Source organism: Panthera pardus, unplaced genomic scaffold (genome assembly GCF_024362965.1).
Source record: "Panthera pardus isolate Hobbes unplaced genomic scaffold, ASM2436296v1 HiC_scaffold_4, whole genome shotgun sequence".
NCBI lineage: Eukaryota > Metazoa > Chordata > Mammalia > Carnivora > Felidae > Panthera > Panthera pardus.
The window spans coordinates 11,141,074-11,168,618 of record NW_026526969.1 but is presented as its reverse complement, the minus strand read 5'-3'; the positions used below and the strand labels follow the sequence as shown (position 1 = coordinate 11,168,618).

Here is a 27,545-nt window from a genome sequence, read left to right as displayed (position 1 = left end):
CCTCTTACGTCACGGCCTCGACCTTTTACACAACCAATCAGCAAGAAGGAGGTGTGGGAATCGTCGGCTGCCCCATCCGGAAGGGGCGGGGCACAGTGTCGGAAGCGGCCAATGGGCAGCCGGGAGGCCGAGCCTCCGTGGGAGCGGCGGCGGCGGGAACTGTCCCGAGTCCCGGAGGTGGGTCACATTCTGGATCCATGGAGCTAGCCGAAGGGCCAAGGTGAGAGGTGCTTGCAGTGTCCCCTCGCGGTCGCTCTCCCTGAGGTCCACGGCGTTCCAGATTCCTGGAATGGAATGGAAGGAGGACGCAGCGTTGGGCGAGCCGGCGCGGAGGCCCCGGAGCGAGCCCCCCTACCTGCTGCCCTTTGGGCTCGGCGGGAGCATCCGGTCGGCTCCCTGCAGACTCTGCTCGGACGCCGCCACACGTCCATGGACTGGAAGCCGGAGCACGAAGTGCCTGGAGACTGAATTCATTTTTTCTCTGCCTGGTTTCTTTCTTTTCTTTTTTTGAAAATTGAGGTTATTTTGGGGAGGCTTCAAGGCAAATGCTAATTTGCATAGCCGCACCGTTTTTGAAAATGCAGAACTTTTGTATCTCTTCGAGTATGTCATTGCTGGTTAGTCAACTGCATGCAGTTCAGAGCGGCGAATCTTCAGCTAGCACTGTTGAATTCAGTGTCAGCTTCCTGAACCCAGATTCGCGATCTGTGTTTAAATGTTTCATCCCCAGTCCTCAAAATAAATATCAGAAGTGGACTTGTTAGCCTATGGTGTGTTGCCAAATAAATAAGTTTAAGAGATACTTCTTTCCATTTTATATTGTCATCTGCAGTTTCCACATTTAAGAGAAACCTGAGCGAAATTTTTTGCAAGGTAGAATGAAGAGTAAAGATGTTTGTTCCCTTTATCTTGTAAGAGTTTATCGAAGGTCTGCTGTGTGTTAGATGCTGTGGGAGAAGACCCAAATATTTCTCTCCCATGGAGGCTTCTGGGTTCTGTTACATCCACATTATGAATTAAACTGCTTACAAGAAATTGCTAAATCAACGAACGTAAGGAATACGTTCTTGAGATGATAGGAGTTTGCCAGGCAGAGGAGGAAGAGGGGAGCAGTCTAGACCAAAAGATTCGTATGTGTGTCTAAAACAGCTTGTAATATTCAGGAAACAGTTTGCTATTACTAGAATGTAAGGGAGTTGGTGAAGGGAGAGGGTTGGAGAGAATGAGAGAAAAGTAGACTGGGGTCCAGTTAGGACTAGATTTTAAACTTAATATAGGAGACAGTGGGACGCTAGTAGATTTTAAAAAATTTTTTTTTCCTAAAGTTTATGTATTTTTTTTTAGCAATCTGTATGCCCAAGGTGGGACTTGAGCCCAGGACCACAAGATCAGAAGTCCCATGCACCTCCGACTGAGCCAGCCAGGTGCCCCAACAGTAGTAGATTTTTCAGCAGAGAAATTATTTGGCCAGATTAATGATTTTTAAACTGATGGTTTCATGGAAGGTGGATTGGAGTAGGGAGAAAGTGGAAACAGATTGGTTGGGAAACTCTTAAAGCAAGTATAGCAAGAACTTTGGGGGGGGGGGGTCTTTGCTAAGGCAGCAGCAAGCAGCCTGGATTGGGAGCGGAGATTCAAAGGCTTCTTTTGGGAGTAGTAATAGAACCAGTACCCAGTTTCTAAGATGGTTTTGATTTTAACATAAACGCTGTGTATTTCCCACCATACTTGTGGTTTTTCAAACCGTGTGAGAAATGTTGTTTTCACTTTTCAGAAGAAGATCCCATTGTTGCCAAAGATTATTGACCTGTAGGTTTAAGGGTACATGTGTCTCCTCCGTGTAGATCCTAGTATAATAAATTTCTAAATACCCATTATATTTGAAGTATCTATTCAGATTTTTTGACAAATGTGTAAGGATCATAGAACAACGTTTATATTTAAGAATATGATCAAGGGATATGTTAATATAATAAATGAACATGTTAGATACATTGACTATTAACAGAGATGAATCATTTCCCGCAGTTAAAACCAGGATGAAAATACATAAATGCATGCTTGCTTTGTTTCTTGTAACTGGTGTCTTTAGTACAGAACTTGCTAAGGCCATCAAGCCTATCGATCGGAGGTCAGTCCATCAGATTTGTTCTGGACAAGTAGTACTGAGTCTAAGTACTGCTGTGAAGGAGTTGGTAGAAAATAGTGTGGATGCCGGTGCCACTAATATTGGTAAGTTTAGAAGAGTTTTAAGCCACAGGAAATAATCAGTTTATACTGTATTATTCAAGAAACATTTGTGATTGTAATAAGACAACCAGATGTTGATATACTGAGAAATTACTATGTTTTAAACTTAAATTTAGCATCTTTTATGTGCCTAGGTAGGCAGTAATAATAAAAGCAGTTAACTTTTATTGTGTTCTTACTAGTGCCACACAGCTGTTTCTAATCTGCCGAATAACCGTATGAGAATAGGAGTTATTATCACTACTGTATTCATTTTATAGAACAGAAAATGAAGGCACGGGAATTTACTTTGAGGTCATAGAGCTAGGAAAATGTGATTCCAGGAAGTCTGATTGCCGAGCCTTTTTTCCGTAATGACTCTTGAAATTATCCTTTTGAAAGAGAGGTAGAAAGGAAGGAAAGAAAGAAAAGAGAAAACTATTTTATCTGGGTTAGTAAATTGCCAAGAAGTCCTTTTAAAGAAAATGAAATACACAAAATGACAGTAGTACATTTAAGTAAGTGTAATTATGACTCCAATTTGTATTACGTAAGTCATAAGTAATGTGAGTATAAAGGCTTTTTTACGTGGATCAAATTAATTAATTTGTTAAACTTTTTAGATCTAAGGCTCAAAGACTATGGGGTGGATCTCATTGAAGTTTCAGACAATGGATGTGGGGTAGAAGAAGAAAACTTTGAAGGCTTAAGTAAGTGGAGTTTTTCTAATCTTTTTTTCTTTCTTTCTTTCTTTTTTTTTTTTTTTTTCAGTGTTTTACTTATGTTTTGAGAGAGAGACAGAGTACGCGTGGGGAGGGGCAGAGAGAGAGAGGGAGACACAGAATCAAAGCAGGCTCCTGGCTCCGAGCTGTCAGCACGGAGCCCGACACGGGGCTCGAACTCACGAGATGTGAGATCGTGACCTGAGCTGGAGTTTGATGCTTAACGGACAAGGCACCCAGGTGCCTCTAGTCCTATTTTTAAATATTTGAGCAAAATGTTTCCAAACTTTGAGTAACACTGTCTTAGGAAACACAAAAACAGCTTTTTAAAACCAGTTGCTTTGGTAGGTGTGGTATTTATTCAGGGGTATATATCCCTTGAAATATTTTTGGTCTTACTGTGTACCTCTCTTTCAGCTCTGAAACATCACACTTCTAAGATTCAAGACTTTGGTGACCTAACTCAGGTTGAAACTTTTGGCTTTCGGGGGGAAGCTCTGAGTTCACTTTGTGCACTGAGGTGATAACAATATTTTTATCCACTAACTTGACCCCTTACGAAAATCTCTCTGAACCTGAAAACGTGGGGTTAGAATCATTGTTGTTTATACTTCTCCGTCCTGAGTGTCTCAACTTCAAACTTCCACATTTGTTTTATCTTACTGCCAATCTAAGTGGTAATACTTCCGAAATGTAAGCAATGAAATGAAATAGTATTGTAAAAGAATTATTACCCTTGTTAAAGCAGTAACTTCTCAATTTTAAAATGGCACGTAGATAATAAGTTACAGATGTGTTGGTTTTGATTTATTTCAGTGTTTAGGAAAAAATTTAACCGAAATACTTATCATATATAACAGAGTCTAGGTTTTTATGAATAATTACTTACGCATTGGAACTATAATATTTTTTGGATCCTTGTTAAAAGTTTTGTTAAACCAGTAGGAATAAAACTGAGAAATAAATCTTTATTTGTTAATATGTAAGCTGTGAGACCTTTTATTTTGCCGTTTAACCATAAAAACAAGTATCAAAGCTTTCATCAAAACAAAGCATTTATAGAACTCTCTGTCTTACTATTAGGCGCCAAGATTTAGATTCTATGATGACCCCTCACCCATATAAACGTTCTCGATGATCTCAGGGATCAGCATTTTTTCAGGAGAGGTTTTAGAGAACAGAAGTGGGAGAATGAGCATGTGATGTCCAGCACCTGTCAGTGTCTGACCGTGTCGCACCTGCTCTCTCTCACAGCGATGTGACTATTTCTACCTGCCACGCATCCGCGAAGGTCGGGACTCGGCTTGCGTTTGATCACAATGGGAAGATCGTCCAGAAAACCCCCCACCCACGACCCAGAGGGACAACGGTCAGTGTGCAGCAGCTGTTTTATACACTCCCTGTGCGCCATAAGGAGTTTCAAAGGAATATTAAAAAGGTACGTTAGGGGCATCTGGGTGGCCCAGTCGGTTAAGCGTCTGACTTGGGCTCAGGTCACACTCTCGCGGTTCATGAGTTCGAGCCCCACGTCAAGCTCTGTGCTGACAGCTTGGAGCCTGGAGCCTGCTTCGGATTCTGTGTCTCCCTCTCTCTCTGCCCCTCCCTTGTTCGCGCTCTCTTTCTCTTTCTCGCAAAGATAGATGAACATTAAAAAAAGAAAAATGTACAGTAAATTCAGAACCCCAGCCTCTGAGAGCATTGATACACATGTAGTGAGACATCTACCACACTAATGTGCACTGAAATTAACTCTTCAGATGATTCTCTTCCCTGAGTTTTTTGGGGCGTGCTTAGTTTGTCTTTTCCTGACCGAAGACTGAGCTTGAGGTTGATGTGTCCTCTCTTTTTTTCTTGAAAAAAAAAAAAAAAAGTCATTAAATCGTATTTATTAGGTGTTCTAACATGGGAATGAATTCTTTAAGAAGTAACCTTTTTCATTCTGTCTGTAGCTTTTTTTATATTTTTTTAACTTTTTTATTTTATTTTATTTTATTTTTTTGAGACAGAGACAGAGCATGAACGGGGGAGGGGCAGAGAGAGAGGGAGACACAGAATCGGAAGCAGGCTCCAGGCTCTGAGCCATCAGCCCAGAGCCCGACGCGGGGCTCGAACCCACAGACCGCGAGATCGTGACCTGAGCTGAAGTCGGACGCTTAACCGACTGAGCCACCCAGGCGCCCCCTGTCTGTAGTTTTTAATAAGATGTTTTTCTTGGTTTCCTGAAAAATGAAGCGTTACAACTTTTATGAATTTGAATGGAAATGAAATAAATATATCAATTGTGCTTAAAAAGCAGTTCTAGGGGCGCCTGGGTGGTTCAATGGGTTAGGCGTCCGACTTCGGCTCAAGTCATGATCTCACAGCCCATAAATTCAAGGCCCATAAGTTTGAGCCCCGCTTCGGACTCAGAGCCTGGAGCCTACTGCGGATTCTGTGGGTCTGCCTCTCTCTGCCGCTCCCCCACTTGCTTGCTCTCTCGTTCTCTCTTTCAAAAATAAATAAACATCAAAAAGAAAGCAGTTCTAAACTGTGCATACGTGTATTTATGTGTGTCTGCGTGTATACATGTAATCATATAGTTTTGTAAAAGCAAACCAGCTAGCCGAAATATGCATAGGAAGAAGGCTGGAAGGGAAGACATGTGATTGTTACCAGTGGTTATTGATGCATGTGCGATCACAGATGCTTTTTGCTGTCTTCCTTGCACTTTTCTCTTTTGTGTATCTATCTTTTTATAATCAAAAAGTTATTTAAATGGATGCAGCTAAACACTTTCTTGTACAGCAATTTGCACAAGTTATAGTGCAAATTTTACAAGAATGTATATTTACTGTGGATAAAACCATTTTTTCATTTTTATTTAAAAATTAAAAATTTTGGGGTGCCTGGGTGGTTCAGTTGTTTAAGCATCTGACTTTGGCTCAGGTCATGATCTCTCAGTTCATGAGTTCGAGCCCCACATCAGGTTCTGTGCTGACAGCTCAGAGTCTGGAGCCTGCTTCGGATTCTGTGTCTCCCTCTCTCTCTGCCCCTACCCCGCTCGTGTTCTCTTTCTCTCTCAAAAATAAATAAACATTAAAAAAGTTTTAAAAACCAAAAAAAATTAAAATTTTTTTGTATAGAAAAAAGTTATTATTCATTTTTTATATCTCATGGTAAAAAAAATCAGTGCCTCAAAAACTATAGGAATAAAGAACTTATACTTGCTGGAAAAGACCCTTGTTAATAGTGTGATATATGTGTTTCCAGGCTCCTTTTAATTTCATGTATTTACAAATCTTGAGAAAAAAAATTCAAGGTAAATTAATATAAGGAAATGAAACAATACAGAATATAAAGATGTAAGTAATACAGGATTATATGTAGTAGAAAGTTGAGATTGTGTCTGCCTCTCAGAGTTTGGTGTATATCCTTTAGACTGATATACAGATGGAACCTTTATTCCATAGAATGGAGAATAAAATCCGATCTTTGATTTTCTTTTGTAAAGGTTTTTATTTATTTATTTTTTTAATGCATACGTTTTATTTTTTTCTTAACAGTTAGGATCACATTATACATTACGGTTCTATAACTTGACCGTTTCTATAGTATGTCGTAGGTATCTTTTTTGATCGTGTATCTTTTTTGGCTGACTCGTTACTTTATTCTCTATCATTCTGCCATTATATGGATATACCATAATTTATTAACTCCTTGTTGATGGTAGCTTAGGTTCTTTTTATTTTTTCACAATTACAGGGGCACCTGGGTGGCTTAGTCAGTTAAACGTCTAACTCTCGGTTTCAGCTCAGGTCATGATCTCACAGTTTGTGAGTTCAAGCCCTGCATTGGGCTCTGCACTGATGGTATGGAGCCTGATTGGGATTTTCTCTCTCTCTCTCTCTCTCTCTCTCTTTCTTTCTTTCTCTCCCTCTCTTTCTCTCTCTCTCTCTCTCAAAAAATAAACATAAAAACATTTTTTAATGAGAAAAAAAAAAGTTTGACCTAATTGACTCACTGTCCGATGAAATAACTTTTAAATAAACTTTTTTTCACAATTACACATTGTTTCAGTGAACATTTTTGTAATATATCTTTGATTATTTGTGCCAGTCATTCTACAAGGATAAATTTATAAAAGAAGGATTACCAGGTCCAGTGGAATGCACTTTTTGATTTTTATAGCAGTGGGCGTGGACATCGTGGACAGAAGAGAGGTGTGGTTAGGAACCTAAGCCTCTTGAGCTCTCTCTTATACCACGTGTGAGGGTATACGTTGAATACAAAGGTATACATGCATAAAGGTATTCACAGCTCCTTCTGTCAGGAACAATTTTTCTTCTTTGTGCGCCGATACGAGAACCTTGAGTTGGATGTTTTAACTTGAACCATGTAGTTTTTGTCGGATTAAAGTAACGTCGGGTCTTGTATTTGTGTTTTTTAAACAGGAGTATGCCAGAATGGTCCAGGTCTTACAAGCATACTGTATCATTGCAGCAGGCATCCGTGTAAGTTGCAGCAATCAGGTTGGACAAGGAAAACGCCAGCCTGTGGTTTGCACAAGCGGAAGCTCCAGCATAAAGGAAAATATTGGATCTGTGTTTGGGCAGAAACAGGTAGTGGTGGCCAGTTATTTAAAAAACATTTTATTCCTCTAGTAATTATGGCAGGTTTCCCTTGTCCTTTCCAAAGACGAGAGAAGGAAATCCAATAATTGATTTTTTTTTTTTAGGATTTTTATTTTATTTTATTTTTTATTTTTTTAAAGAGAGAGAGACAGATGGGGGGTGGAGAGCAGAGGTAGAGAGAAAGAGACTCTTTTTTTTTTTTTTTTTAATTTTTTTTAAATGTTTTTATTTATTTTTGAGACAGAGAGAGACAGAGCATGAACGGGGGAGGGGCAGAGAGAGAGGGAGACACAGAATCGGAAGCAGGCTCCAGACTCTGAGCCGTCAGCCCAGAGCCCGACGCGGGGCTTGAACTCACGGACTGCGAGATCGTGACCTGAGCTGAAGTCGGACGCTTAACCGACTGAGCCACCCAGGCGCCCCAGAAAGAGACTCTTAAGCAGGCTCTACACTCAGCACTGAGCCTGACATGGGGCTCGATCCCACAACCATGAGATCATGACCTGAACTGAAATCAAGAGGGATGCTTAACTGACTGAACCACCCAGGCACCCCTAAAGATTTTTATTTTTAAGTAAGCTTTATCCCCAACGTGGGACTCGAACTTAAAACCCTGAGATCAAGAGTCGACTGCTCTGTCGACTGAGCCAGCCAGGAGCCCCCAATAATTGATTTCTTAATTAGGTACTTACCACAAGAGTTAATGCTGAGAGCTGAAAGATTTTTTTATTTTATTCTTCCAGAGAATAAAACCCTCCTTTTACTCTGCATCTGAAAAAGGGTGTTGTGGGCAATGTATTGATTATGGATAAGTATACGCTCAAGTGGTCCATCCTTCTGATAAAAAGATCAAAATTTCAGTTATGATAGCTGCCAGAATCAGCCACCGAGATTCCTTGTGCTCTTACTCTGAGTGGCCTGACCAGGAAAAGCAAACACACAAAACCCTTCCTTTCTGAAATTAGGTTCATCCTGATTTTGTTAGGAATTAACTGTGAGTCTTGTCTCTTTTAGCTGCAAAGCCTCATTCCTTTTGTTCAGCTGCCCCCTAGTGACTCTGTGTGTGAAGAGTACGGGCTGAGCCACGGTGATGCTTTGCAGACTCTGTTTCGGTGAGTAGATTGCTGCCGGGAAAATTACAATCAAACATTTTGTCTGGGTTTTTTTGTATGTATGTATGTATGTATTTGTTTTGAGAGAGAGATAGCACAAGCAGGGGAGGGGCAGAAAGAGAGAGAGAGAGAGAGAGGGAATCCCCAGCAGGCTCTGTGCTGTCAGCGCGAAGTCTGAAGCAGGGCTCGAACTCATGAACCCATGAGGATCACGACCTGAGCCGAAATCAAGAGTCAGACACTCAACCAACCGACTGAGCCACCCAGGTGCCCCTGGAGGCTTTGTTTTTAAAGATCGTGATTGTAAGGTTTATGGTTTTTATATTCATTGTAAAGTTATAGGCATTATTATTGCTGAGAAAGAGAATTTTTATAAAGGAGTCCGTTACTTAATTCGTTCAATATCCTGGGTCCCTGGTGCACTTGAGGGGATTTCCTACTGAATTCTTTGGTTTCCTATTGATTTTCTATTGAAACCTTTGTAGTAAGGACTCTGCTTAGTGACAAATTAAAATAATTTTTAATTTACGTATATGTTTTGCCTTATGGGGATTTGACAGAGTGGAATAGTGTTTCCTTTCATTCATGTCTTACCCAATATCTTCCACTGTCACTACTCTCAGGGTAAGAAAAATTGGCATTGCCCCTACTTGGGATTGGCCTTATGATGGCCCACGCCTGCTCACTGTCTACTTGCCTCTGGCTCACATGCAGAGATTCATTTCTTTTGTGTGCACACCATTCTTACAGAGTGCAGAGTGCACATACCCCGGGTAGATCACAGGCAGAGGGAGCACTGTAATTTTTTTATTTTAGAGAGAAAGAGAGAGTGAGTGAGTTGGGGTGAGGGGCTGAGGGAGAGAGTGCAGCGCCCCAGCGCAGAGCCTGAGTCGGGGCTCCATCCCACAACCCTGGGATCATGACTGGAGCCTAAATCAAGAGTTGGGTGCTCAACCGACTGAGCCACCGGGTGCCCTGAGGAAGCTCTTTAACAATAACTTAGGAGATAGGAGTTTGCTGATGGAGAACAGATTGTCTTGTCTTTTTTTTTTTCTTTTCTTTTTTTACTTTAAAAATTTTTTTGAAGTTTATTTAGAGAGACCAAGAAAGTGAATGGGGAAGGGGCAGAGAGAGAGAGAGAGAGGGAGACATTGAATCCCAAGCAGGCTCCGCACTCAGTGTAGAGCCCGATGCAGGGCTTGAACCCACTAACCACGAGCTCTTGACCTGAGCTGAAATCAAGAGACGCTTAACCCACCGAGCCACCCAGGCGCCCCAAGGAGAACACATTCTAAAAGGACAGGGAGTGCGGGCAGAAATCCTGAATACAAGTGGTTGAGCTCCCTGGGCAGCTGGTGGGGACAGCTTGAAGATTCTAGAATGTGAGTTTTGGGTGAGACTCCTTCCTTGCATAGAGGCCAAGAATTTAATAGGGCAAGTGAGAGAAGAGCTGAAGCAAATCTGTTTTGAACCCACTGCATTTCCTGTGGTGGATTCATTGACCGTAGGAGCTGTAGAACATGCCAGAAGGTGTGTGTCCTTTTTATGATTTATCAGAGTGGAACACAGACACGCATCAACTGAAATGTTAATACTTATCAGTGTGTAACCAGGTGTTATATTTTATTTTGTTTTTACTTTTGAATGTGCCCTCTGACATGTTACTGTTTCCATTCTGGAATCCTGTCCTTACCGTGTGAACATTGTACAGCATCTCTGGTTTCATTTCTCACTGTGCTCATGGTGTTGGAAGAAGCTCGACAGACAGACAGTTTTTCTTTATCAATCGGCGGCCTTGTGACCCGGCAAAGGTATTTTTTTTTTATGGTCGTTTTTTGTTTTTTGTTTTTTTTGAGGGAAACTGAGAGAACACAAACAGGGGAGCTACGGAGGGGGTGGAGAGAGAGAGAGAGAGAGAATCCTAGCAGGCTCAGCCCTTGTCAGCACAGAGCCTGATGTGAGGCTCAATCCTGCATCTCTGGGATCATGACCTGAGCCAAAATCAAGAGTCAGACAGACGCTCAACTGACTAAGCCACCCAGGCGCCCCTCGACTGGTCATCTTGATAGGGTTTTAGTGTTTCGGTTTTGATTTTGCATTTTCAGCAATATTGTACCTCGGTCGTAGATTCTGTTTTCTGGTGGCTCTTGAAAGTGACTTCTGTCTGTTGGATATGGTTCAGTACTGTGCATGGTGCAGTTTTATAGTTTATCTCCAACACTTTTAACGATGATATTACAGAATCACATAAATACATTTCTCTGTACGTTGGAGTGTGTTTAATGAGCATTTAAATTGCACCTGCAGCATGTTGGCACTGAAGTTAAAATAACATAATAAACAAATAAATAGGCTGCACCTACATCTTTTGACATATCTTCAAAAGCAGCTTTGGATTGGAAAAAGATTCAGGTTTAGGGATTGATGACTAAAAATATCCCTTTGAGGGGCATGAGGAAACTTTTTTGGGGAATGGATAGATATATTGATTATCTTGATTATGATCTTACTGATCTTGATTGTAAACTTGTCAAACTGTAGAGTTTATTTTTTAAACATTTTTTTAAGTGTTTATTTTTGAGAGAGAGGGGGAGACAGCGTGTGCATGCAAGTCAGGGAGGGGCAGAGAAAGAGGGAGAGAGAGGATCTGAAGCCAGCTTCATGCTGATAGCAGTGAGCCTGATGCGGGGCTTGAACTCACCAACTCTGAGATCGTGACCTGGGCCGAAGTCGGATGCTTAACCGACTGAGCCACCCAGGCACCCCTCAAACTGTATACTTTAAATACATGTAGTTTATTGCAGGCCCCGCTCTACCTCAGTCAATCTGTTAAGATATAGCCGTGTAGTGGCTGATTAGAGCAGCGTGTTGGGGGACAGACAGGAATGTTTGTTCTTTTTTAACCTTTGTTTTGTACGTAGGTTTCCAGACTTGTGAATGAGGTCTATCATATGTATAATCGCCATCAGTATCCATTTGTTGTTCTTAACATTTCTGTTGATTCAGGTAAGTTCCACTGAGCTTTCTGTCACGTTGGTGACTTACCCCTAAAAGAAAAAAATGAAATCATAAAGCCATGATATGACCAGAAAGGATTTTTGTGGCAACAGTTGATGGCAGTGTATTTTTTGTTTACATACTTTTAATTATATTGTATAGACTTTTGTTTTTTATACAGGCTTTCTTGCTTTCTGCTTGAGACCAGGTTAATGGTATTATTAGAAAAATAGGACTTTTTCATGGCGCATAAGGGAGAAAGCAAACCAAATGTTCCCCCTGATTTTAAAAATAATGCTATTTTTCTTCTGATTGGGAAAATTCTGGTTTATTGTTATCTAGGATTTTTTCCTAGGTACTTAGAAATATGTGCATGCCTTAAAATACGTAATGCTATATGTATATCCCTACTCATATCCTTTATAAAAGGGAGAAAATAACTTTGGGTAAGTTTGTATCAAGCTCTTTATCCTTTGACATAAATGGGTTTTTTTTTTCCCATGTCCTAAAAATTATTCAGAAACATGATTTTAACATCTGTACTCATTATATTCCAAGGTACAGATGTATCTTAAACTTTTTAAATTCTTAGCCTTAATTCAGCTGTCTTCAGTTTTTAGAAATTTAAATACTATCGTTATATTAAATAGTTACCTATATCATTGGTAATTTCCTTAAGATACATTCCTAGTACTAGAATTAGTGTGTCCATGACTAGGATCGGGCTGTACTCATTTACACATCTAGAGCTGTGTATTGGGTAGTGTCATTTTTTTTTTTAATTTTTTTTTTTTAATTTTTTTTTAACGTTTATTTATTTTTGAGACAGAGAGAGACAGAGCATGAACGGGGGAGGGTCAGAGAGAGAGGGAGACACAGAATCTGAAACAGGCTCCAGGCTCTGAGCCATCAGCCCAGAGCCCGACGCAGGGCTTGAACTCACATACCGTGAGATCGTGACCTGAGCCGAAGTCGGACGCTCAACCGACTGAGCCACCCAGGCGCCCCTGGGTAGTGTCATTTTTAACCAAAGTCAGTGGGCGATACTAGAAGGACCTTATTTTGGCGTGCGGTCTTCTATGTTTTCATGTGTTTATTTGCTCTTTCTTTATTTTTGCAAATTGACTGTTCAGATACTTGCATATTCTGTCTGTTTAATAAACGGTTCATCTTTTCCTTGTTTCTCTGAAAATGCTGATTTTACAGTTTATGAATATTAGTCTGGACACTGCAGTGTTTTTAACAGTACCTTTGGTAAGCGCAAGAGAATAAAATAGACGGGGAAATTTCTGTGAAAGGTGATTTTAAACATAAGTGTCTTTTTTTTTCTTTTGGCCTTAGAATGTGTTGACGTCAATGTTACTCCCGATAAAAGGCAAATTTTACTGCAAGAGGAGAAGCTTTTGTTGGCAGTTTTAAAAACATCTTTGATAGGAATGTTTGATGGTGATCTCAACAAACTTAATGTCAGTCAGCAGCCGTTGTTGGGTATTGAAGGTAAGAAAATACACAGGTGTATGGACAGCTTCTGAAACTCACTATCCTTTTTTTTTTAATTTTTTATTTAACTTTTATTTAGAAGAGAGAATCTCAGGCAGGGTCTGCACTGATAGCATGAAGCCCAGTGTGGGGCTCCATCTCATGAACCGTGAGATCATGACCCGAGCTGAATTCAAGATTCGGATGGTCAAACGACTGAGCCGCCCAGGCGCCCCCAAAATCTCTGAGAGGATGTGTCACACTAGGCAGTGTAGAGCTGCAGATGTAAGGAAATCGGGTAACAAGAGAAATGGAAGGCACATTTGGCACATCCAGGGATGTGTTCTTACCAGGACTCAACCGTTTTCCTTTAATAAACACTCCTGATGGCTGCAAACCTTTTGTTAATTTCCAGAGTTCTGAGAAAAGTCGATTCTGACCATTTTTGCCCATTTTTCTCATTTCTTTACGGAGTGGGGAATTTCTGGGGGCCCTCGCGCTGCCATTTTCCCACCCGTCACCCCTGTGCCTTCTTCGCTGAGTGGCGTATGGGAATGAGCGTCACCACAAAGCTGATTCAGGATGTGTAGTAGTGATAGGTACAGTCATTATTTTATTGCCTGGCCCTACGTAATCAGATATGTAAGTGGTTTTCTTCTTTTTGATCCAAACCAAGAGCAGCTGGGACTTCTGGGAGGGGGCCCAGCGTTGAGCTCCAGCCGCCTTCTTTGGCAGAGGGAAGAGTTGGCCATTACCCCACCCCCCATGACCACATCTCCTTGGGGTGCACACTCTCTTCTGTCGGCCAGCCTGCCCTGATCTCCATGTCTGTATGTGCAGAGATGGTGGGCGCCCATCAATGCGTCTTCCGAGGGGGGAAGACCAGAGCTGCTGAGGAAGCTGAAACTGGAGTGTGGCAGAAGGCTAAGGTGACAGACGGGTGTGGCTCCCAGTGAGAGGAGAGGTTGTGGGATGACTTTGTGAGCTGAGGGTGCGAGGAGGAGCTGGAAGGGGCTTGGCGGGGGGCGGGGGGCGGGGGTGGGGGGGGGTTGTTGGCAGGGATCTGAGCCGCTCTGTCCTAACGTTCCTTACACCCCAGGGGCGGGGAGAGGTCAATTTGGAAGAGAGCAGGCAGGCTCTGGTTTTGATAATCAGGGCCTAAGGTGGAGGCGGAGCTCCCGAGGGGTGGAGTGGAACAGGAGCGCAGAAATCCGGGCAGTAGAGTGGCAGAGCTTCGCTTTGGACGCGGTGGGCGCCCGTGAGCCCTGGCCGTCCTCGGCGTGGGGTGGCGTGGATGTGGATGTGCGCGGGGATGGAGTGGAGGCTGCTCCGCTGTATGTACATCTCTGTGGAGGGGGCCACTCACAGACATGCTTCGCCAGACGCTACCCTCTAAGGAGAAGCTGCTCAAAATACCGGTGCATCTCGAAGCCCAGTTGAACCGATGCCCCTTTCGGCCATTGTATTGGAAACAAACAAACACGAGTGTATCAGCCCTGAGGTCAAGAGATGGCAGCCGTAGAACCACCCTGCTACCCCTCCTGCTTGCGCCGACCCCCCGTGGTAACCATCTTCCTCACTTCTGACACCACAGATTCATTTTATCTGCTTTTAATTTCTGCTTTTTTGCGTCTTGTTTCTTTCTCTCATTACCTTGTGGGATCCGTCCATGTCACATGGCAACTCATTCATTCGTTCTCGTTGCTGTGTGGCATTCCGTTGTAGTTCTTTTTTTATTTTTATTTTTTATTTTTATTTTTGAGACAGAGAGAGAGCATGAACAGGGGAGGGTCAGAGAAGAGGGAGACACAGAATCCGAAACAGGCTCCAGGCTCTGAGCAGTCAGCAAAGAGCCCGACGTGGGGCTTGAACTCACAGACCGTGAGATCACGACCTGAGCCGAAGTCGGGCGCTTAACCGACTGAGCCACCCAGGCGCCCCTCCGTTGTAGTTCTTAACGGCATGATTTCTTTGTGGACGGTTGGGTTGTTATGGCCAGAGCGGCCGTGGACACCCCTGTCTGTGGCTCTGGCGGGTGTGGGTGTGCCAGGAGCGCAATGCCAGGCCACAGGCCTCCACCTGCAGATGCGTCGTGTTTAGATTTAGGAGCTACTCCCAGAAGGTTTCGCAAAGCGACTGTACCGATTTGACTACCACCAGCAGTATTTACACCTTCTTTTTAAGCCTCATCTTTGCGAACTTTTGTCGATTGTTAAATTTTCGCCCATTCTGGTGATCGTACAGTAACATTAAAGTGTGGCTTCAATTTGTATGTCCCTTAGGATTAACCATTGTTGTATGTTCTGTTAGCCGTCTCTGGATCCCTACTTTTGTAAAACGTATCCTCTTTTTAAAAAACATTTTTTTTAACGTTTGTTTATTTTTGAGAGAGAGAGAGAAAGACAGAGCACGAGTGAGGGAGGGGCAGAGAGAGAGAGGGAGACACAGAATCCAAAGCAGGCTCCAGGCTCTGAGCTGTCAGCACAGAGCCTGACGCAGGGCTCGAACTCATGAACCACGAGATCATGCCGTGAGCCGAAGTCGGCCGCTTAACTGACTGAGCCCCCCAGGAGCCCCCAGAAATACCCTTTTTCTCCACTTCATTGCAGCCCCTGATACTTTCCTCTGCTCCTATCTACTCAGGTAACTTAATAAAAAAGCATTCGGCAGAAATGGAGAAGCCCGTGCCAGAAAAACAGGATGATCCTGCTTTGTTAAGGACTGGAGGAGAAGCGAAGAGGGCAGTGACCATTTCCAGACTGAGAGAGACCTTTTCTCTTCGGCACACGACAGAGACCAAGTCTCAGGGCCCGAGCACCACCGAACCGAGACGGATTTCTCCAAGACAGAAGAGACACGTCCAGTGTTCTGGAGCTCCAGACTCCCCGTGTTTCCAGAAGTGCGCCTCGGGCACAGGCTCGTCCGGCCCTGGCGGGGAGGCGATGCGTGTGCGCGGGGGCCCCTGTGACCGCAGGGACGGAGCGGAGATGGAGCAGGACTCGGGGCACAGCCGCACTTCGGCCGGCCCGCGGGAAGGGCCCAGCACCCCAGCAACGGGCGGTCAGTCCGGTGGCGCCTGTGCAGCAAACTCCCCTGAGGACAGGTTTTCACAGGGAAACGAGGAAGCTTCTGAGAAGTTGCCTGAACTTGACCGTCGCTCTGCAGACACGGAGCGCGGTTCCGATCACGAGGACGGTGGACGTAAACATAGGGTCTCGCCTCCGCCCGTAGATGCATCCTCCCCAAGCACACGGCGTTTCAAAAAAGACAGCATTCCTTTGAATCCTGACATCCCTCAAGGGTTGGTGACTGCACAGAACACGTCAGCATCTCAGGTGGACGTGGCTGTTAAAATCAGTAAGAAAGTAGTGCCCCTGGCATTTTCCATGCGGTCTTTAGCGGCACGAATAAAGCAGTTACGTCACCAAGAAAGGCCACAAGAAGGCGAACAGAATTACAGGAAGTTCAGGGCAAAGATCTGCCCCGGAGAAAACCAAGCCGCCGAAGATGAACTGAGAAAGGAGATAAGGTAACGTTCTTTCATAGGATGAGCTGCCGGGAGGGGACGAGGCTGGTCCTTCCAGGCCCTGGTTTTGCTCCTCTGGCTGTCAGGACAGTCCTCCCTGGGGGCCTTCTCTGCACCACAGACGTGACATCTGATGTCACCCTTTCCCAAGCTTCTGTCTCCCCCTCTCCCAGCCCCGCTTTCTCTCTGCCTTCTCTGTGCTCCTCGAAGATTCTAATTTGGGAGTCTGTTTCCACTCTACGGTTTGCTCATTAGCCCTACTGGTGCATCCTTGGTGATGCTGTTTCCACTCGCTACATTTTCATTGCCCCTCATATGCATCAAATTAACTTTCTTTAAAGAGGTCTTTCTCGGTGAAACCTTTCAAGAATTGTTTCCTTAGATTTTCTTAGCACATCCTGTCCATTTAGTTCAAATTAATCAGGGCCTCCTCAACCCCGATCTCCTTCCTCTTCCCCAAGGTTTCACAGTGACTCCTCCCTGCACTGAATCCATGGAGGTTTTAATGGACATTACTATTTCCCATGATTCATTACAAAAATTTTTTTTAATGTTTATTTATTTTTGAGAGAGAGAGACACAGAGTACGAGCAGGGGAGGGCCAGAGAGGGGGACACAGAATCTGAAGCAGGCTCCAGGCTCCAAGCTGTCAGCGCAGAGCCCGACATGGGGCTCAAACCCACGAATCGTGAGATCGTGACCTGAGCTGAAGTTGGACGCTTAACTGACTGAGCCACCTAGGGACCCCTCCCATGATTCATTTTAATGCATATTAGGAAAAATTATAATTTATTATCAAACTTGCGATTTCCAGAAGATTGTGTAGGGTAAGGTTAAGGAAAAAAGGGAGTCAATTTCAAGAAAACTGTTAATACTGATAACAGAAAACACTGGTCACCACCACTTTCTTGACAGTAATCACGTACAACATTGTAACTTCTAAAAACGGTGACTTCTCTTGAAATATTTAACTTTGATTTTTTTTTAAATTTTTTTAATGTTTATTCATTTTTGAGAGACAGAGACACAGAGCATGAGCGGGGAAGGGGCAGAGAGAGGGAGACACAGAATCCGAAGCAGGCTCCAGGCTCCGAGCTGTCAGCACAGAGCCTGATGCAGGGCTTGAACTCACAGTTTGCGAGATCCTGACCTGAACCGAAGTCGGAGGCTCAACTGACTGAGCCACCCAGGCACCCCTTAACTTTGATCTTTTTAAAGCATTGTATATCTTTTGTCTCAGTAGATACTGAAATGTGCTGTGTCCTATACACAGAGCACCAGTAATTACGTTGAAATTTTATGGCACTTTTGGTTTGGACTGCACAGGCTTTGCCTGATTTTGATAATCAATTCTTCAACAGCAAGCATTACTTTAGATAATTCCCTTGATATTCATGGTGCCTAACATTGGGAAAGGTTTTTAGGAAATAGTTCATTTATTTATTTTTTCCAAAAGTTTACTTATTTTGAGAGACAGAGAAAGAGAGCACAAGCAGGGGAGGAGCAGAGAGAGAGAGAGAGAGAGAGAGAGAGAGAGTCCCAAGCACTGATGGTGTGGAGCCTGTTGCGGGGCCTGAAGATCATGACCTGAATCGAAAATCACTAGTTGGATGCTTAACTGACTGAGCCACTCAGGCACCATAGGAAATAGTTCCTTTAAATTGTGTGTGTTTAAGGGGGGTGAACATCTTTGGGTGGGGTCTGGGGCCTGTGAACGCTCAGGGACACAGTGAAGAGCTGGGCTCCTGGCTTACATGCACGATCATGGAACACGTGCTTGATGGAGAAAGACCTGTAAGGTGCCCAAAAGGCAAAGTAATTATGCTTTCTCTTTGGGTTCTTTTTTTTTTTTTTTGAGAGAGAGAGAGAGAGAGAGAGAGAGTGCACACATGAACGGAGGATGGGGAGGGGGCAGAAAGAGAAAAAGAGATAGAATTCCAAGCAGGCTCCAGGCTCAGCACAGAGTCTGATTCGGGGCTCGATCTCACAGACCGTCAGATCATGACCTGAGCTGATACCAGTAGTCGGACGCTCAACCGACTGAGCCCCCCCCCCCAGGCATCTGACTCTGGATGCTTTCAGCCTTCTCAGTGAGTGAAATCAACTGTAATTTTTAAAAGCAGTGATTTTAATTCAACAAATATTCATCGATCCCATGTTATGGTAGTTCTTGAATTTGGAACACAAAAGAACCGCTTAGGATGCTTGCTCAGAAAGCGGAACCCGTGGTCAGCCTCCGGAGATTCTATTTCAGTAGATGCGGTAGATCGTGGGTGTGGAGCCCAGGAATCTGCATTTTTGCCAGGTACCCCAAGTGCTCCCTTTGAGAAACGCTGATCTACAGTGGGCCTGGCATTGGCATCTGGCCTTCGGTGCACGGCTGCTGAAACGCCTTTTGTTCTGAGCTGTCCTGCCGATGATTTTCCCGAGACATGTCCGGAGCGGAAGATGAGGCAGTAATTGAAATACCGTGGTAGCATTTACCAGCTTTTGTGTTTCTGTTCTGAGTTATAACCAAATAGAGCAAGTCGTACAGTTTTGTTTCTTCTTCGTTGTTTGAGCCTGATGCTACTTTTTTTTTTTAATTTTTTTTTTAACGTTTATTTGTTTTTGAGACAGAGAGAGACAGAGCATGAATGGGGGAGGGGCAGAGAGAGAGGGAGACACAGAATCGGAAGCAAGCTCCAGGCTGTGAGCCATCAGCCCAGAGCCCGACGCGGGGCTCGAACTCGCGGACCGTGAGATCGTGACCTGAGCTGAAGTCGGACGCTTAACCGACTGAGCCACCCAGGCGCCCCCTGATGCTACTTTTTAAGTTTACGGTGGGAGGTACACCTGCAGAGACAGAATGCCTGTGTCTTCAGGCCAGTACAAGTTCTTCCCACGGGGACTCTATCTGGGGAACCAGAGCCAGGGACTTGGTGTTGGTGCTGCTTCCAGGTGTGTTGCTTCTCAGTTGGAATCCACTGTAGGCTCCTTACTTTGCAATCTCTGAGGCCATGTGAGCATCTCTGCTGGTGCACTTCTAGACTTTGTCAGTAGGGGGCGGTAGAGGGACGCTGCGAGAAAGCACCAGATCCCGGCCTCTCCTTCCTTCTGGCTGCCCTGGTCTTTTCCTCCTACAAGGCAGCTGCCAGCAGGAGGCCCAGCATTGCTCACTCTGTTTGCTACCCCTGTGTTTCTTAGCTAAGTAGTTAATTACCTTCTACTAGTTTACCATACCTGGTTATGAATTTCCTCTGTTCAAATCGCTGGTGTGGTTTTTGTGTCTTGATTGGACTCTGACACGAAATTACTGCCAGGGAATGGTCCCAGGAGACGCGTCCTCACAGACAGGGTTTGGGGATTCGTTTGGTCCTGACCTTGAACTTGAGCTCAGTGTGAGCTCCTTGCCAATAGGAAATGGGAGCTTAGTAATCCATGGCACACGGAGGTGTCGCTGTCAGACCATCACCCGCGGTTGACTGTGGCAGAGCTCCAAGCAAAGCAAGTCCCACGGGAGGCCAGGTGGGTGCTGTGGTGTGGAAGGGATCTTCCTCGCTGCTCTGGAGCACTCGCAGAAAGAAAGGACCGTCTCAGGTCTCAGCTCGAGTCCCGTCTGAGCACCACAGGGCTGATCCTCACGAAAACCCATTTTCACAAAATTTGGTTGTGTGGGGTACAGAATGGCAATGTCGTTTTCTCACGTGAAGATCTGTGGCGGTATCTGTCTTGTCTGCACTGACGCACGTAGTCATGAATGGAATTGGATTTTGAAGCCACCCACCAAAGGACCCGTCCGTGAGCTTGGCAGATGTTAGAAGGATTGATACCCAGGATTAGTGAAAAGGCACTTTTACACACTTAACAAATCTAGGGATTTATCGTACAGAAATACCCCCAGAATAGAGTGGATTTCTGTCCATGAACGTTTGCTGCAGCGTCGTTTGCGTTACTCAAAATGAAAACACCCGAAAGTCGTTCAGTAGAGGATTTGTCGGACAGGTTATGGTACGTGCTCGCAGTGAGCTCCCGTACGGCCACTAGAAAGAATGAAGGAGATCTACTTGAATGGGTCCGAAAAAGCACTGAAGATGCATTGTTAAGGGAGGGGCGTAGAACGGCCTGAAGAATTATGATTCCATTTTTGCGTTTTTTGTTTTTTTTTTTAATATTTATTATGAGAGATAGAGAGCAAGCGGGAGAGGGGCAGAGGGAGGGAGACCCAGAATGCCAAAGCAGGCCCCACAATGTCAGTGCAGAGCCTGATGCGGGTCTTGAACTCACGAACCCTGAGATCATGACCTGAGCCCAGATCAAGAGTTGGACGCTTAAGTGACCCAGCCACCCAGGCACGCCCGTTTTTTTTTGTTTTGTTTTTAATATGTAAACGAAGGTTGGGGAACATATACACGAAATGAACAGTAGTTACTGATGCCATCCCTGGGGAGCTGGATGAACGAATGAATAATGTCACCTTTAAAAGTGGGATTATTAGGGACTTTCTCTAGTTTATGTTTCTGTATTGTTCATTTTCCTGTTACAGTCTCTTTTATAATCAGAAAAGTAATCTTTTAAAAATCACGATGTCTCATGATGAACATTTTCCACATGCAGTAAAACGATGTTTGCAGACATGGAGATCATTGGTCAGTTTAACTTGGGATTTATAATCACCAAACTCAATGCAGATATCTTCATAGTGGACCAGCATGCCACGGATGAGAAGTACAACTTTGAGATGCTCCAGCAGCACACGGCCCTCCAGGGTCAAAGGCTTATCGCGTAAGTTCTTTCTGGTGTGCGGAATCTTCCGTGTTCTTGCACCCCTAAAGCTTAAGACCCGAGAGCGTATACGTACGTGTGTGTGTGTGTGTGTCTCTTTTTTAGCCACGAGCGTCCCCGTGGCCGATTTTTACTCTGTGCCAGGCACTGTTGAAACCATCGACACGCGTTAACCATTGACACGCGTTGATTCATTTAGTCTTCCCAAACCTACAAAGTGGCTGCTGTTACCATCAGCACTTCACAGGTGATAAAATGGAGGCTCCCGGACGCAGAGGTTAGGTGACTTTCCCAAGTTCACACAGCTAATGTTCTTTATTTATCAAGCCCTTTGCCTCTTCCGGTTGGCCAGAAAAATCTGACGAAGGCCAGTTTATGGTACGTAACGTGTCTGTTTATAGCACATAGAACTTAGGTGTGCAGAAGGGTGGCGCTGCCTGTGTGTCTGTCCTCAACTAGCATAGATCAAGTTCAGTGATTAGTCACCACAGAGCTTGGTATTTGTCTCTCCTTTGCCAACGCCTGTTTTAGGCTGACCGCTTTACAAGGTGGTGGGATGGTGTATCATGTAGACCAGAAGTCTTTTCTTAAGCCAAGTGATAGGAAGAGGTCATGGATTTTCATTTGGGAAGTTCAGTGACATAGAGAAATACACTGAGATCCCAGTAGGAGTAAATCCTGGCATGAACAGTCACTCAGCTGGGAGAAAGCACCGAGTTTACAGAGTACTCGATTTCCTATGGAATGGTTGAATTCATTTACTTTCAGTAGGTATTAATGGTAATGGAAAAGACATTTATTTTTTAATTTTTTTAACGTTTGTTTATTTTTGAGAGAGAGAGAGAGACAGAACGTGAGTGGGGAAGGGCAGAGAGAGAGGGAGACACAGAATCCGAAACAGGCTCCAGGCTCCGAGCTGCCGGCACAGAGCCCGACGTGGGGCTCGACCTCATGAACTGTGAATTCATGACCTGAGCCGAAGTCGGACACTTGACCGACTGAGCCACTCAGGTGCCCAGTGTAAAGACATTTAATAAGCTACTTTCTCATACTGGATTCTTCCTGCCTTTTTCACAGAAGTCTTTTATTTTTTAGCCATTTTGCATAAATAGGGTCTCACTTGTGACATTTCAGGTTGCCCCAGGTAGTCACAGATCACTTGGGGTCCCAGGTGGCCCATGCTCCAAGGATAAAGACCACAGGTCCTTCCTTTCCTACCGGGCCCTGCGTGGTCTGGCCCTCCCTAGGTCCTTCCTCTTGGTTCTCCATGCTTGAGCCACCTGGCCATCTCCTTTTCAGGCCGTTGACAGACCTGATGAATTCCTAACTGGTCATTAAGGAGAATGAAGTAGATCTTTTGTATGTGGCTCTGGGAACATCAGTGGGCCATCCTTGGGCCTTTGCACAGACTTGTCCCTGCCTGAATGCTTGTCCCTGTGCTCACCCATCCATCCATTGGCTGATAACGGGCGCTCACCCCAGCTCTCAGCTCAGAGGTCCCTTCCTCAGAGACACCGTCCTTGACTCCTGTCTCCAGGCCCATCTCACTTGCTCTGGCTCTTATGGCGCTGGGCGCCTCTGGCCTCCTGATTGGCAGTGTACTTTGTAATTACAGTTTGTGTGACTGCCTGTTCAGTGTCGTTCTTCCCCACTGGTCTCTTACTCCATGCCCATCCTTTCTCCTGCCCTTATCAGTTCCGACTGATTAAGCACTCGCTGAACCAGGAGGACCGGTGGACAGATTGCTACGTGGACAGATGGCTCGGTCAATGATGCAGGCTCGGAAGGGACAGGATAGCAAAACAGATGCTCTGTGTTCCGCTTTCCGATGCCTGTGATGACCCAGCCGAGCTTTTCACATGGTCTGTGTTGCCGGAAGGAAAAATAGCCTTTTTATGTTGTATTGTTATCTTTAAGGAGTGGATTGAGAGAAACATGGGGTCACTGGGATGGGGTGGCAGGCTGAGGAAAAGCCAGCTGCTTTGGTGGTCATTTGAACTTAAAAAAAAAAAAAAGAAGAAGAAAATTAACGGGAAATTCTCAGGCAGTTATGTGATAGGAAAGGCACATGGCTGAACAAAGCGTTGTCGCTTACCTGGCTTTTTGAAAGGAATTCAAAGAAGCACGTATTGGCTTTGTTTCATTTCTGCTTTACAGCTAAATGTTTGACTTCGAGACTGGGTTTGAATCTCTTCTCTGTTTTTTCAGACCCCAGACTCTCAACTTAACTGCTGTCAATGAAGCTATCCTAATAGAAAATCTGGAAATATTCAGAAAGAATGGCTTCGATTTTGTTATCGACGAAGGGGGTGAGTGACGACGATGACGGGATTGTCCTGTCAGAGCCGGGAACAGTCTTTGAGGTGCCCTAGATAAGGATGTTTTATCAGAGATGGAAACGGTTCCCCCAGAAAGGATTTTGCCTCTGCCCTGTGTCTCAGTGTTTGTTACACACAGGCGTCAAATGAAACGTATTTTTCGAATCGTGGACTCTTCTCCAAATTTTATTCTTCCAGCTCCAGTCACTGAAAGGGCGAAGTTGATTTCCTTGCCAACCAGTAAAAACTGGACCTTTGGACCTCAGGACATCGATGAACTGATCTTCATGCTCAGTGACAGCCCTGGGGTCATGTGTCGGCCTTCCCGCGTCAGACAGATGTTTGCCTCCAGAGCCTGTCGAAAGTCTGTAAGTAAACAACGCTCTTCTTCCAGGGCCCGGAGGGTCTGTTCGGGCCGGTGGTGGCACGAGTTCTCAGGCCAGCTGCTGACCAGGCAGCGCCGTCGACTGTGGCCGAGACTGCCACGGGTCATCGTGTGTAATACGGCCACATCCTTCTCTGCCAGTGTGATGTGCGAGCTGGGCGCGTCTGCCTTATCTCTGGCCTCTAACCCGTAATCGCTGTGACGTTTCACCGCCGCCGCTCAGCCTGTCCTGGAGGTGGTGGCGGTGGTGGGTCATCAGCCTGATGTCAGAGTGAAGCAGGTGCGTCTGGATCACCTGACCCCTGGGAGCAGCCGGGATGCCCTTCCTTCATCAGAGGCTCCATCCAGGTGCTGCCCAGGACACAGAGGGGACAAGGCAGATGAGGTCCCCCCCTCTTTTCGGAGTTTAAGGTTTAGTGGGGAGGAAGAGACTTAAGCCAAAGTAGTAACTTCTGATACCAGTAGGCCCAGAAAAGAAGTTAAAACAGTATGGGGACAGGGAGTGGCCTCGGCCCCCGGTCGAGCAGTTGAGATTGGGAGGCAGGGAAGGGCCATGTGAGGAGGAGGCATCTGGGCTGACGCCTGGAAGGGGCATGGAGCCCCTCGGGGAAGAGCTCTCCTAGTAGAAGAAACAGCAGGTGCACAGATGGGGCGGGGGGGGGGGCGCGTGTGAGCCAAGCCAGAGGCGGCCTGTCCTGGAGGGAACCGGGGAGCTCGTGCGGAGGGCTGGAAGGGCTGAGGCGCAGGCTGTCGTGGGGGTGCCTGAATTTCTGGAACAAGGTGGCGGGGAAGCAGCAGCTTGGTCGCAATTGGGGGGTGGGAGGCATAAAAGCTGATTTGGACGTGTGGTATTTGAGGCCCCATGAGGCTGTAAGTGCAGGCATCTGGAAGACGGTCAGGTTAATGAATCCGAGCTCGGGGAAATGTCAGTCGGGGAGCAAAGTTCAGGGCCACCGTGCAGCCTGGGGATTGGATGAAGTTCGGGGAGGGGTGAGGGGAGAATCTGACTTCCGGCCACGGGTATTTCTTTGATGAAGACAGTGTTGGTGCCCCCACCCCGGGGTCGGTGAGCAAGAGGCAGGGCAGACTGGCCTGGGCCGGTGGCCAGGCGGTTTAGAGTGTCCTGCCTTAAGGTGCCACACAGACCCGGGGAGCCACAGGCCGCCCTGTCCTCCCCACCCTGGCGGGGCCGCCGCACTGTGGCTCTTCGTCCTCCCGTCAGCACAGCTGCTGACCGTTGTGGGTGATCCTCTGCCGCACCCCGCGGGCCCGTGCCCTGCCAGCCCCTCAGCCCCGTCTGCTCGCTGGGCTCCTGCCACACGGCCACGTGCCACGGCCACATGCCATGTCCCCAGCCGCACCAGCCTTCCTCCCACCCGAAGCCCTTTGCGCTTGCCCACCTCGCATGCCGCCTTCACACACCCGCCCGACTCCCTCCAGCCCTGGGCTCTCCCAGGTCCCCCACGGAAGTGGGCTCTCCCGGGCGCCCCCCCCCCCCCCGGGTGACACCTGTTTCTCTGTTGACTTGTCTGGGGTCTGTCCGCCCCAGTGAGGTGGAGCGCCCCACGCACGCTGCCTCTGGGGCTGCGCGTGGCACAAGGAAGAAGGAAGGTGACACACGTCTCAGGCTTGTCGTCTCACACCACCTCTCCTGGTTTCTCAGGGGCGCTGATTTCCAGTGCTTGCTGAGGGGCCCGCTCACCTCCACGGAGAGTTCAGCTAGAGATGAGCTGAGTGCTGTTTCATCAAGAGGAGGCAGGGACAGGAGCCTGAAGGGAGGGCGAGTGAGACGGGCAGTATCTGGGGAGGGAGGACCCGGGCAGAGGGCATGGCCAGCACCAAGGTCCCAAGGTAGGTGCTTGTGTAGTGCACCTGTGCGAGAGGAAAGGGGCAGGTGCCTTGGCTGCCTGGGTGGCTCAGTCGGTTAAGCGTCCCCCTTCAGCTGAGGTCATGATCTCACAGTTTGTGGGTTCGAGCCCCGTGTCAGGCTCTGTGCTGACAGCTCAGAGCCTGGAGCCTGCTTCAGATTCTGCGTCTCCCTCTCTCTCTGCCCCTCCCCTGCTCGCGCTGTCTCTCTCTCTGTCTCTCTCTCTCTCCTCTCAAAAATAAAATAGAAACATTAAAAAAATAAAAAAAGGAAAGGGGGTGCCGGTGGGCTGGAGAGGGGCAGGGAGGGATGCGCTCTAGCAGATGCAGGCACAAGGCCAGTGAGGGGCCAAATCCGCCGATGCACGTGGGCTTTTACCCAGGTGAGCATCGAGCGCTGGCAATGTGATCTGACAGCTTTTGAAAGGACTCACTGGCCGCTGAGTGGAGAACAGGTGGAGGGGGACAGCGGGGAGGTCTTGAGAGGCCCTGTGGTTGCCAAGGTGACAGGTCTGGGCGGCGGGAGAGCCGCTGAGACTGGTTGCATCCTGGACAGGTGTGGTCAGTGTCTGTAACAGAGGTGTGTTGCCGTAAAGGAGCCACGGAAGGGCTGGATTTCACAAAGCGGAGGGGGGCTGAGATAGCAGCAGGTAGGGTTCCTCGGAGGAAGATTTTTCAGGGACCGCTGTTTTGAGTAGTCATCGTGTCCATCCTCGTTGCAGAGAAAAATGTTGCTGGAGAGGTGCTCTTGTACCCAAAGCCATAAAACTTGGAACGGTTGTGTCTCCTACTCAGGTGATGATTGGAACCGCCCTAAACACAAGTGAGATGAAGAAACTGATCACCCACATGGGTGAGATGGACCATCCCTGGAACTGTCCCCACGGAAGGCCGACCATGAGACACATTGCCAACCTGGATTTCATTTCTCAAAAGTGACAACATCTCTCGCTTTCTAGAATTGCACGTTTTATTGCAGATTTTTCCTTTTCAAAAGCAGGGTTTTAACGAGTCAGCTTGTTGCCAAATAAACCTGTTTGAAAAAAAAGAAAATGACCAGATCCACTAGAAATGATCTTGAGAACCTTGTCAAACCACGCGGAGCAGTGCTTGCACCGGCTTTTGTCCCGCACCAGAGTGTGTGTGCACACATACAGGCAAGAAGAGCATGTCTTACAGAAACAGGAAGAACGCTTCGAAAGCCACCTGGGCCTCTGCTGCTGTGGCCTGAGGTATTTTAGTCAGCAACTTTCAGCCCGTAGTATGATTAAATTCATAATGGTTTAATTATAAAATTACGGTCCTTTTGGGTTCGGGGATGTCCACCCTAATACGCATTAAATTAAAAAAAACAAAAACAAAAACCCAAGAGAGATTCTCTGCCCAGCTGGAGGAAAATGGCCAAGTGGGGCCTGGGGTCACTATTTTTAAATGTTCCCCGGCAAACGTTCGTAGGCAAGGGGAAATAAAAGATTGACTTTTCTGTAACTTTAATGCTGTGATGTGGTTTTTTGGGGTGGGAATCGCAAGATGTTCC

The 27,545-nt window shown here is 46.1% G+C and overlaps 1 protein-coding gene across 4 annotated transcripts; it reads left to right on the top strand.

Moving 5' to 3' along the window:
- Positions 1-90: 90 nt before the first annotated feature.
- Positions 91-27,502, top strand: PMS2 (PMS1 homolog 2, mismatch repair system component). Of its 4 annotated transcripts, XM_019422579.2 has the most exons (15): positions 91-220; positions 2,093-2,232; positions 2,853-2,939; positions 3,369-3,471; positions 4,206-4,389; positions 7,382-7,549; positions 8,576-8,673; positions 10,385-10,484; positions 11,595-11,679; positions 13,012-13,167; positions 15,793-16,678; positions 21,272-21,439; positions 23,648-23,748; positions 23,956-24,125; positions 26,804-27,502. In XM_019422579.2, exons 1-15 carry the CDS (start codon positions 198-200, stop codon positions 26,945-26,947), a joined length of 2,613 nt encoding a protein of 870 aa, XP_019278124.1. In that variant the 5' UTR covers positions 91-197; the 3' UTR covers positions 26,948-27,502. The 4 variants fall into 4 exon arrangements, with proteins under 4 accessions (XP_019278124.1, XP_019278126.1, XP_019278123.1 ...); XM_019422581.2 differs by lacking the exon at positions 21,272-21,439; XM_019422578.2 differs by lacking the exon at positions 91-220 and having other exon boundaries at positions 880-2,232.
- Positions 27,503-27,545: the final 43 nt, after the last annotated feature.